General features: G+C 36.1%; 1 protein-coding gene across 1 annotated transcript in view; it reads left to right on the top strand.

The window, feature by feature from the left end:
- Positions 1-12,062, top strand: part of LOC126374614 (atrial natriuretic peptide receptor 1) — a 107,313-nt gene that overhangs the window by 53,261 nt on the left and 41,990 nt on the right. The window contains exon 6 of the mRNA XM_050021304.1: positions 6,630-6,739. Within this exon, the coding sequence (XP_049877261.1) occupies positions 6,630-6,739 (110 nt within the window). The remainder of the gene's footprint in view (positions 1-6,629; positions 6,740-12,062) is intronic.

Here is a 12,062-nt window from a genome sequence, read left to right on the forward strand (position 1 = left end):
ACGTCCCACTGCTGGGCACAGGCCTCCCCACAATCAACCGGAGGGGATATATTGGTCCAACAGAAAGCTCGGTGAGGTGTGAGTACTTAGTTCATCTTGTGATGGAAGTACCTGTAACTACCTTGGGGTAGTCCCAATTGGTTGGGACCGGGTTACCTATATATATATAGGTAACCCGTATCGCCATTTAATACGGTACAAAAAGAATTACTTTATTCTTTTTTTCCCGACGCGGCGACGTTGCGGCTGCGTTGCGTTTGTTTTCGAAATGTCAAATTCAAATTCATTGTCCTCTTTGGGATTCGAATCCGGAACCTCTAGATCGACAGTCGATCATTTTATCCGATTCAATGAGAGATAATGAGAGACAAGATGTCGTTCCGTTAACTTGAAAATAATTAATATTATCATTTGTATCGTGTTCATTGAGCTGTTCAGCCTCTTTTACAAACGAATAAACAGTTATTTTAGGTATTCATAAAAAGGGATTGTTATCTTTGCTTATACACCCGTATCTTAATTGGGATCGGAAAAAAAACCATGGCCGTTATAAATTTTATTCTTGTCTGTTTATATGGGGAAGCAAAATACTGTGGAGGCTGATATGATATCCGCTCACGAAAATGCCGGTGGATTGGTTTTTGACGAGCTCAGACTTTGGTATGCGCAAGAGAGCAGGCTCCGTTGGTTTTGGCACGTAAAAAGAAAACCTCCAGATTATGTGGGAATGTTACAGCCAATCTAAACATACCAGGGCTTAGACCAAGAGGACGACAAAAAACAAGATGGGCGGATGTGATCAAAAAGGACCTGTGCATGTGCAATGTCTCCAAGAACGACACGTCTGATAGAGCGAAGTGGAAGAGAAGTACTTACGAAGAAGGCATAGATCCCACCATCAGATGGGAATAATAAATGCCAAGGAGAGAGAGACTTTGGTATGCGCGTGGAAAACGCAAAAGGGGGCTTCCAGCGAGACCTAGCGTCTTTAGTTTGACCGGGAATTAAAATCTCTCGTCATGTCATGAGAGCAAGCTACAGACGCTGTAAAAGATCGTGAGGAGTGGAAATTTATTATTCGAGCCTTACAACCCAACAGGGGAAAAGTGAAAGGAAAGAAACAGTGGAAGTGAAGTCTAGTGCAGTTAAGTGAAGTGTTTCGTGTAGTGTTCAAGTGACGCGTAAAGTGCGAAATAAGTGAAGTGACGGTGACGTAAATTCGTTTTCTCTTGGACTTAGTGAGTTTCCTTCTAATCCCGAAACCCTAACATTTGGTGTCAGAAGTAGGATTGGGATTAAACGACGACGAGGGAATGGATAGGGAGGGTTGACTTTAACATTGTTAAGTTACACCTTTGTGGCACATTGAGCATTGCTTTAACATTTAGGCAATTTTCACAGGACACCGCGCACTGACAGGGTTAGCGGTGAAGTGGTTCTAAAGTAGCGTGTTCGTGAGTAGCACACCTCACTCATCGTATCCCTAGCATTATCCCGTTTTTCACACGGTCCGTTTACCTAATCTGATGATTTTAAAGGTCCTGTTTTTTACTGAAGCGACTGCCTGCTGGTCTTCCCGCAAAGGGACAACCAGCCCAATACAGGTTAGGCCACATACCTCCGAAATGCATTTCTCGAGAATGTAGGTTTCCTTACGATGTTTTCGTTCACCGCTGAGCACGTGATAATAATTTATGATCCAAACATGAATTCGACAATCATTGGTTTAGGCCTGTGCTGAGTTCGAACCTGCGACCTTAAATTGAGAGGCAAGCACACCTCGGACACTCTATACAAAAATTCTCTCGTGTGCCGTCTGTAGTGAGATAAGTTATACCTACTATGTATAAGGTACAAACTGTAATCTTTTATAATAAGAAATATATGATCAGTCTAAAACTAGCATTCACTGGTTTCACTCATCTCCTCGATCAGTCCGATAGTACATGGCGACCCTGCCTTTGGAGATACGCCTCGCGCGAATCCCGAATATGAAACCGGCGGCGGCGTGTTCCCTATTTGGTGTGGATGTTTTATAGATTAAATCATCTAGACTTCAATTGATTTAAACAATGTATCGAATGCAATTCAAAGATTACGACAGGTTAATTTAAAATTAAATCCTTTAAAATGTGATTTTCTAAAAAAACAAATATTATATTTAGGTCACATCATATCTGAGGAAGGTATATTACCCGATCCCGAAAAAATTTAAATAGTAAAAAATTACCCATGTCCAAAAAATACAGATGAAGTAAAAAGATTTGTAGCTTTTACCAATTATTACAGAAAATTCATTCCAAAATTAGCAGAAATCGCACATCCATTAAATACACTCTGTAGGAAAAATGTAAATTATAATTGGAACGAAAGTTGCCAAAATTCATTTGAAAGGCTTAAAGCGTGCATAGTACAACCCCCAATATTAGATTACCCTGATTTTTCTGAAATCAATAAATTCATACTTCAAACTGACGCATCTAATTATGCTATCGGCGCAATATTGACAAATAATAATAATAAACCCGTAGCATTCGCTAGTAGGACATTAAATAAAACTGAATGTAATTATCCAGTAATAGAGAAGGAACTATTAGCTATTGTATGGGCGGTTAAACATTTTCATGTATATTTGTATGGGAGAAGTTTTACAATTAAAACCGATCATAAACCTTTGGTTTATCTGTTTAACATGAGAGACCCTTCTAGCCGTCTTATGAAATTTAGACTTGCGTTAGAAGAATATAATTTTGAAGTCGAGTACGTGCAAGGATCGAACAATGCAGCTGCAGATGCCTTGTCTCGAATCCGCATGACATCAGATGAATTAAAGGAAATGCACGAGAGTGTAGTATGTGTGACAACGCGAGCACAAGCTACAAAATTAAACATGAAAGATTATTCGTCGGATGATATGGTGCAAACTGACTTGAGGCCTGATCAACCAAAAGTCGTAAGTACACATATCAAATCACCGGAATCAATTGAATTAACATTCATTGAACAAAAACGATATAAGTTGTTACAAAAACAAGGTTTCATTAGTAAAGAAACTAAATCATTATGTTATGTACCAAAGAACAAAATAATGTACATAAAATATTTCGACTCTGAATCGCAAGTGACGCGATGCGAATTTATGACAGAGCTGAACAAAATATGTAAAAGCGAAAACATAAACGAAATATATATAATAAAAAATAATGAGAATAAACTCTTTATAAATAAATTGACAAATGAGATAAAAAACTTAAAGAATGAATTCAAACCAAGAGTCAATATTTTGAATAATATTGAAAGAGTAGAAAATAAAGATGACAGACGTGTCATATTGAATGACTTCCATCTCTTACCTAGTAGTGGCCATGCTGGTATGAGAAGGATGTCAAATAACATTAAAAAATATTATTATTGGCCAGGGTTAGACGATGATGTGGAAAAATTCGTTCAACGATGTGAAAAATGCCAAAAGCAAAAATATTCAAAACCTATAAAGGAACCTATGGTTATTACTACGACGGCCAATACAGCATTCGAAAAAATATATTTAGACCTTGTAGGACCTTTAGATACTGACGAAAACAATTATTCATACATACTCACAATACAGTGTGAACTAACAAAGTACATTGAAGCCTATCTTTTAATATCTAAAAAGGCAGAAGAAGTAGCAAAAACATTAGTTAATAACTTTATTCTCAGATATGGCGTGCCATCGGAGATAGCTACTGACAGGGGAAAGGAGTTTACATCAACAATTTTCCAAGAGGTATGTAAATTACTAAAAATTAAACAACTTAACTCAGCTGCATACCATCACCAGTCCATAGGCGCACTAGAGGTAACCCATAAACATTTAAAGTCATTCCTTCGAATCCAAACAGATAACCATTCCGAAACTTGGAGCACTTGGCTACCCTTTTGGTGTTTTGCCTATAATACGACCGTTCATTCTGAAATGAAATTTACTCCTTTCGAGTTAGTTTTTGGGAAATCTGTAATTAAAGCTAAACTTAATTTTATAGACAGGTACATTTAGACTAATTTAGATTAGTATGTAGTAGAAAAAAAAATAAAAACCTATGTAACCGCATTATATTATAATATTGTTAAAAAAAAATCTATTATTATTATTATTATTTTTTTAAAAAAGGATGGAAGATGTAGTGAGATAAGTTATACCTACTATGTATAAGGTACAAACTGTAATCTTTTATAATAAGAAATATATGATCAGTCTAAAACTAGCATTCACTGGTTTCACTCATCTCCTCGATCAGTCCGATAGTACACGTCTATCGCGTTAGTGCGAGCGAGACGCAATCCGCGCGCTCTCTCCTTACTCTTTAACGGCGCCCGATACTAATTAGTCCGAGCCGGTAGTATTATAACATATGCGAGGAATAAGTAATACACCTCAGTTAACACGTTCACTGTTAATGATCCACTGTGTATGAACCACACATGAACCAATAAATTTGAAACTCATACGTGCATGTCCCATATATGAGGCACATTTTTTACTGCCATAGTGTCTATGTACAAAAAATCCAATGTGTTTATCGAAAAATAACATTGCACGTGTGGGGTTGATATTTAATTTTCAGTTACACAATGAACGTGTTAATAATAAATAATTCTTATTCTATGTAGAGCGGAGTGGTTGGTGGATCCTGTGTAGAGTGTGTGGGTGCTCTGCCTACCCCTTTGGGGATACAGGCGTGAAGATGAGTATTATTAACTTGTTTTCACCGTGTTCAGTGTACCAAATGAAGGGAGAGACAGTTATCTTAATTACTGAGAAACTAATGTAATTAAGTACTACTTTTAGGAAGCTCTTTTTCGGTACTGGAATAGAATAGTGTCCTTGTAGGAAAACCACGTAAGCGTTCTTTTTGAAAAATCACATTCCGATGTATTTTTTTAACAAAACCACGCAATGGACACCCAAATTTCAATCCAGGTTAAAATATGTGGTCTCAATTGTACTCAGATTGAAATTAATTTAATGGAATCGAGGTTTTGTTGAAGATAAAAACATCAGAATGTGAGTTTTTAAAACGTCGGTTCGTGGTTTTCACCATAAGGCGCCGCTATATGGTTGCTGTGGAAACCAAGGCTGAATGTCTTGAACATGAATAAAACTTAGCGAGCCACCCCACGGTACGATGAAATTCGTAGGACAAAACAAATGACAATTTCAGGCCAAGATTCCGTTTACCTAACTTGAAGATTTGACAGATCCAGTTTTAAAACTATTTACATTTTATATTTACAATTTACTATAGGCGACATCCTTCAGACGACTCAAACTCAATTTCATAGCAGTACTTGATAAGAAATTGAATAAAACGGACACGAACGTGATACGAGTCTGTAAAGGTGTAGCGAAATTACATTTTAGACAAGGGTTTTATACAATCAACATATCTGAAGGAGGTAGCTCACAGCTAGAAAGTCAATATCACATTGATCTGGGATATTAGGGTAAATTTGCCATTATACTCGCTCCTTGTTCGAGACGGTTAACAGTGTAGTCTACGTCTTATGCTCCAGCATCGTCACTATTTTCAAAGCTCTTGTCTAAAGATTAAAAAAGATTCGTTTTCTGCTTCCTGAACGTACCTGTTAGCTAATGTCATTATATTTAAAGCAAGTTTCATGGACAACTCCATCACCTGTAGAGACATTAGAGCGGGATATTTTTAAAGGGAGGGAGTCCCGTCTCGAACAAGGAGCTTCGTATAATTGTGATAGAACTTCAATTACAGGTAACTTCGTTTAATCTCTTAAGTATGTGGTGGACCACGTATGTTATATGTATGTATGTGCAAAGCGTTTGATAAGAATGCGACGTGACGCCCCGCCGCGCCGCCTTCAAATGGAATAGGAAGTAGCAAACAGTACGACCATTTCCAAAAGAACGCCGTATCGCGCTGATTGGAGTCAGTTAATAGGCTACTTCACAACCTAGTCAAATGAGATACTTTTTACGAAACGTCAAAACGAAAGTTTTCTTCGGAATTTGTATCGAGATACTGTCGTGTGACGTCATCAACAAAAGCGGTCAAACGTCGTACTCATTTTTAATTAATTCATAAATAAAATTCGAAAATAAGTCGAAAAGTAAAATGAGATTGATTTTTTGATCATCTTAGACTGGCTTCTATTTGTAGATTAGCATTTTATAATTTATTTTTGAGGTTAAATACTCTATTGGCCCAATTTGTCCATTTGGTGCACTCCTTCTAACTGTTACATTCTAAACTACTATGTCAAGTTCGTAGTTCGTTTTAAAACGTTAAACCTTTTATAAACGATGTCCGATGTGGTCTGTCCATCGGTAAAAGTATACTAGGGTGTTTAAACTCTCGGAGAGCGGGGGTGGAGGTTCGGGTACGTTGTCTTTAAGTAAAGGTATTGAAGCAATGTATTTTTCGCTCACAACATCACCTTTTTATATTATTTATTAATATTATGTAATGAACAGGGAAAAATAATCGTGCATCCATTTTGGATGCTAAGAAGGAAGCCACATCGTCTATACTAATACTTTTTATGTATTTATAACAATAAAGATCATAGATTTTTATACCTTATTTTTATATACCTAGTGCTTTTGTTGACAGTGGTGATCCTGAGTGTTCGTGTGCCGCTGGTGCGGGAGTTCCTTCTGGCCGCTCACTCGCTCGGCATGACACGCGGCGACTGGGCCTTTCTCGACGTCGAGATATTCCAGGTAACATACTTTTATCTCTGTATCCTGATTTGCACTAAGGATATAATCCGAGCGAGAAAAATGGTTTCGGAGAAACACTTACGCGCGGGGCTTACAAAATAGGCTAGGCGACGACGACTCTAAGACGATTCTAAGTCATAATAAAAAAATAAGTGATAATAAATTGAATAAAACAGGAATGTGATACGTGCAAAATAGGCTAGAAGGTCCAACTAGTCAAATACTTTCGTCAAAACACGATATGGAATTAGTATGAAAAAGCACATTGTGACGTCATAGATAAACGTGATAAAATGTCAGACTTATTATTACGTTTTATTAATAAAGAAATTAAAAAATAAGTAATAAGAAAATGTTTATCGTCAGTTTTAGATCTGACTTTATTTAGTACTTAATCAGTTTTTCATTCACCTGTTTGAAATCTCAACTAGAACCACCTTAGCTAACCAATACGAAGCATTGTATTTTTGTTGGTATTCCAAACTCAAATAGATCTCGTGTGTTTATGACATTAAGTATACAAAGGTTGTATCGTAAAGCGACGATTGCCCGACCGTGTTTTCTTTCCGGATATGTCGGAAATCACCATTTTCAATCACTATTACTCTTCCATCCGGTTTCCAAACCTGATAAGACACCTAACAACACAGCTAGCTAAGTTTTAGCACACCCCGGACACTTCATACAAACAACCTCGTTTTACACTGACACTACACATTGACATTATCGTATACGCGCTTCTGTGTGTGTGACGTCTGACACCATACGATTCAATTCTAAACTATGTTCGAGGGGGAATGAGGTAAACCTAGCTCAGCTGCTGGTGGGGAGCGGAGACTTGCCGTTCTGTACGTAGTATTGTTACTTACTCTATGGTTTTAGATAAGTTGTAAGTGGATTGGTTTGTGTACTTGTTTTAAGATGATACTTAAGTACATTATTGGTTGCCGTTCGAAGAAGAAGACGACGCTCTTCTTATCGTAAATAAGACGAGATCTAAGGCTACTTATATAATATTTTTGTATATGAGGAAAAATGTAAAAGTATATATTTTTTATTATTTTTTCATACCTTTTTTCTGAGGTCCATTTATAGAGGACGTCCCCCACCGCCATATCATTATTCCCACTAACATCGTTTTTGTTTCTTTTATGTACTTAATTTTGTAATATTTTTGATGTTCTTTTATTATTGCTTTGGTTATATCTGGTAACATGGACCCTTCTAATAAAAAAAATACAATTATAGTAAGTAATTTAAAATTTATGAATACTTACTCCTTAAACTACTCTCCCTAACTAAAATACATAATTAGTGCATAATTAGTGCTCATGTTTAAGCAAATAAATTATCTTTATCTTTATCTTTAGTAAAAGATGCTCATTAGTACCCCAATACACACGCACACACACACCAACCCTAAAAAATTATAATATAAGTAATAACCGCCGCCGCCGCCGCACCGCTCTTCCAAAGTGGGTACTTTGTAAGAGCGGTTCCATCTGTCTGACACAATCCCTATAAGCTTACTAGAAGGCATCAGCCTCTAGCTGATTGTATTATGTTTGTTTACTTTATTTTTACTAAGTATTATACTTCACTAACTATACTTATTACTAATTATACTGCTCTAATTGCTTGTATTGTTACTGTGTGTGTCTAATTACAACATGTTCGTTGTTTTATTATTGAAACATACAATGTCCCTTTAGCATAATATGGAAACCCTCTTTTGTTTCGAACAAACACTTTTCATAAAACGGAAATGGGATATACGTGAACAACATGGGGTGATTTGTGTACGAAATAAAGTTCAAAATAGAAGTTTATTTACATTAAAATTAATAAACATAATCGGATGTTTACAGGAAATAAAACTAAATTCGAAACACGAGGACACTGTTTTTTAACGGAATTTTAGTAAGTAGTAGGTATTGGGCGTCGTACGACTGATGATGATGATGAGTAGGTATTTAATTGTTGGTAAGAGTAGCAAATGATTATTGCGTGCTCAGTGGTGAAGGAAAACATCGTGAGGAAACATTTCTGAGAAATGCATTTTCGGAGGTATGTGACCTAATCTGTATTGGGCTGATTTTTCCTTCGCGGGTTGGAAAGTCAGACAGGCGGACGCTGAAATGTCGGACCTGTCAAATCTTCAGGTAAGGTAAGCGGACCCTGTGAAAAACGGGATAATGCTAGGGGGATGATGATGTTAAGTAGGTACTTAAGTACTGTAAGTAAAATAATAATTCACTGGTGCTGATTCCCGTACACACTATCTAAGTTTATTTTAAGTTATACCTGTCATTTTCTTATTCGCCGAAAAGGAAAGGAACGAGTAATCGATAGGCATAAGATTTATGGAACACACGTATTTAAAAATTTTATATTAGGCAATAACCCGACAGAATTACGTTGACAGCACGCGTCAAACAGGTTGTATATCAGCGAGATGCCTACATATTTTATTCGCCCATTTTAAAATTAATAGTTGTCAATCATCCGACCCTTTCGTTTTCGGCGAATAAGAAAATAAAGGGTATATATAAACTTAAAATAAAATTAGGAGGCGTCTGCAAGAATCGGGGCCATTGTGAATGTATTTTTGTAGATACGCCATTAGCGACAATCATTTATCTGTAGGTTCATATTTAATACAATAATGTCGAAAATTCAATTCAAATCAAAAATATTACACGATAACGAATATTTCTATGAGATGCACATTATATAAATCACATTAAGTACAATATAGACAAGATAAAGTTTAACAATTTTGATAGAAATCAGTCGTCCGCCAAAGTAGATACAATTGCAATATAATTATCTACTCAGTTGTTAAAAAAATCATCATAATCTCAGTCGCTCTCAATTAGTGCTTTTTTAAAATCATTTTCGAATGAATGGTGCCGTGGTTAGTATTGCGGGATAATGCTACATGTACGGTCACGAGTACTAATATGTATTATACATTTTGATACCATGTCACATTAACTTTTTTGATTAATTAAAACGTAAGTCTGATTAAATGTCAAATATGATAGTGCGACAGGGTTCTAAACTGGGTATATCTCTTTCTTCTTCTATCGTGTGGGTTGTGAAGTGAATTACCAACCTCATCAACCCTGGTGTCAAGGTTATAATTGAGCCGCCAAAGGCCCCTGACATGGCTCATGTAACGATTACTTACTTACATCAGTAAGTAGTAACCGGGACCAACGGCTTAACGTGCCTTCCGAAGCACGGATCATCTTACTTTTTGGACAACCAGGTGATCAGCCTGTAATATCTTAACCAAACTAGGGATCACAAAGTGATTTTTGTGATTTGTCTCCACCGGGATTCGCACCCGGGACCTCAGGATCGTGAGCCCAACGCTCAACCACTGGACTCTTTCTTACTTATGAACATTTTGTAAATAAGAATGAAACCCTTGACAATGTATGTGTGTAATCCGTCATAACCTTTTATATAAGTAGAATTCTAAGTATCCATATAAAGGGTTGTAGACAGCAAAATTACCCCCGAATTGCCCTCTGAGCGCAATATATCACAAGACTCATATGATCTTCACTCTTTCCATTAATCATTCACGTTTTAATATTAGCTACAAGGCAACGAACTCAGTATATTTTATTTATTAACTGTGAAATGTTAGTTTTACTTGTTTATACCAGCTGTTACCTGCGACTTTCGTTTGCGCAAAATCCTGTTAGTAAAACTATAAAAGTTTCATACAAACTTTGCCACCCGTTTTTACCTCCTTAGTAGTTGAATTTCGCAAAATCCCGTCTTAGTGAGCACCGACGTCCTAAAAGGAGCCCCATGCAAAATTTGAGACCTTTACCACTCTTCTTCTTCTATGTTGGTGGTGTTTATTTAGCTCCGTATAATGCCCGCAGATGTGATTCCGAAATGTTTAGTAGGTTTATTAACAAGATATTACTGATCGAAACTTCTTCTTATCGTGTGGATTGTGAGGTGGATTACCAACCCCATCAACCCTGGTGTCAGGGATACTATTGAGCCGCCAAAAGCCCCTGAAATGGCCACCACTTGTAGTTTCTGAGATTTCGTGATGAATGACTCAGTCAATCAGTGACATTTCTCTTTTATATAAATATAAAAGAAAAATAAAAAGCGAAAGAGAAATATAAAGCTTTATTTATTATACACTGAGTTTAAATATTGTCTGAAAATGTATTCGCTACTTGGTGCAGAATTTATAATTAATAACATTAATGAATTCAGGGTTGTGCTTGATTCCTAGTTATACGTAATTATAATATTATCTGGTTACCGTAATTAAAATTTAATACGCCAGTTGCGGTCAGAAACTTACGTAAGTTGGTAATTAATCGACATTTTAATCAATAAAGGTTATATTACGCCATTGTAGACAATGATTTTATACACGCCTATGTGTGAGTGAGCTACGAAGATTTGCGCCAAATGTATATCTACATAACATAACATAAATTAGACTATATACGTCCCACTGCACCTGTAATGTAGGCGTCCCCTCAATCAACCGGAGGGGGTAATGTATATCTATTTAAGTATGTATAATGTTAAAGAAGGAAACAATATTAAGAAATACGTCAATATTCTTCTATTGTAGGGGTTGTGCGTTGGATGACCAACCTCAGCAATCCTGGGGTCAGCGTTATTACTGAGCCGCTAAAGGTCAACGCTTAGCCTTTATAATTTTCATATTTAGACACCATACTACTTATCAGTTGTACCAGGTTTACACTGTCAAACTGCTTAAACAAAATAACTATTAAACTTGCTGCTACTTAAACGTCATAAGTACTTTATAATTTAATGTATCGATTAATAATACAATAAGGGACTTCCCAGGCAACATTCCTCAAGAAAAAAATATAGATGTTCTTTTACAGATTTTCCTTCGATTAACCTTCTAATTTCATGGATAACAGACTTATACATTTTTTATCAAATCAAATCAAATCAAATCAAATATACTTTATTGCACACAACATACAAAACAGATTCACACAGATGAAGATAGATACAGTACAATCTGGCGGCCTTATTGCTAAGCAGCAATTTCTTCCAGGCAACCAGAATCTTATCTTTGTTTTTGATGACCCTTTTTATTACACCCGGCCAATTACATCTTCCACCAATTATTATGCTGATCAAAATAAACAGAAGTCATTCTATACATAATTTGATCCAAATATCAAGCAGCGATTATTTTTATATTTTATTTATTTATATATATTATTTATTTATTTAACGATTATTTTATTTTCACTTCTACTGTTATACTAATACTTATATCTAAAATAAA

The sequence above is a fragment of the Pectinophora gossypiella genome, chromosome 17, assembly GCF_024362695.1.
Source record: "Pectinophora gossypiella chromosome 17, ilPecGoss1.1, whole genome shotgun sequence".
NCBI lineage: Eukaryota > Metazoa > Arthropoda > Insecta > Lepidoptera > Gelechiidae > Pectinophora > Pectinophora gossypiella.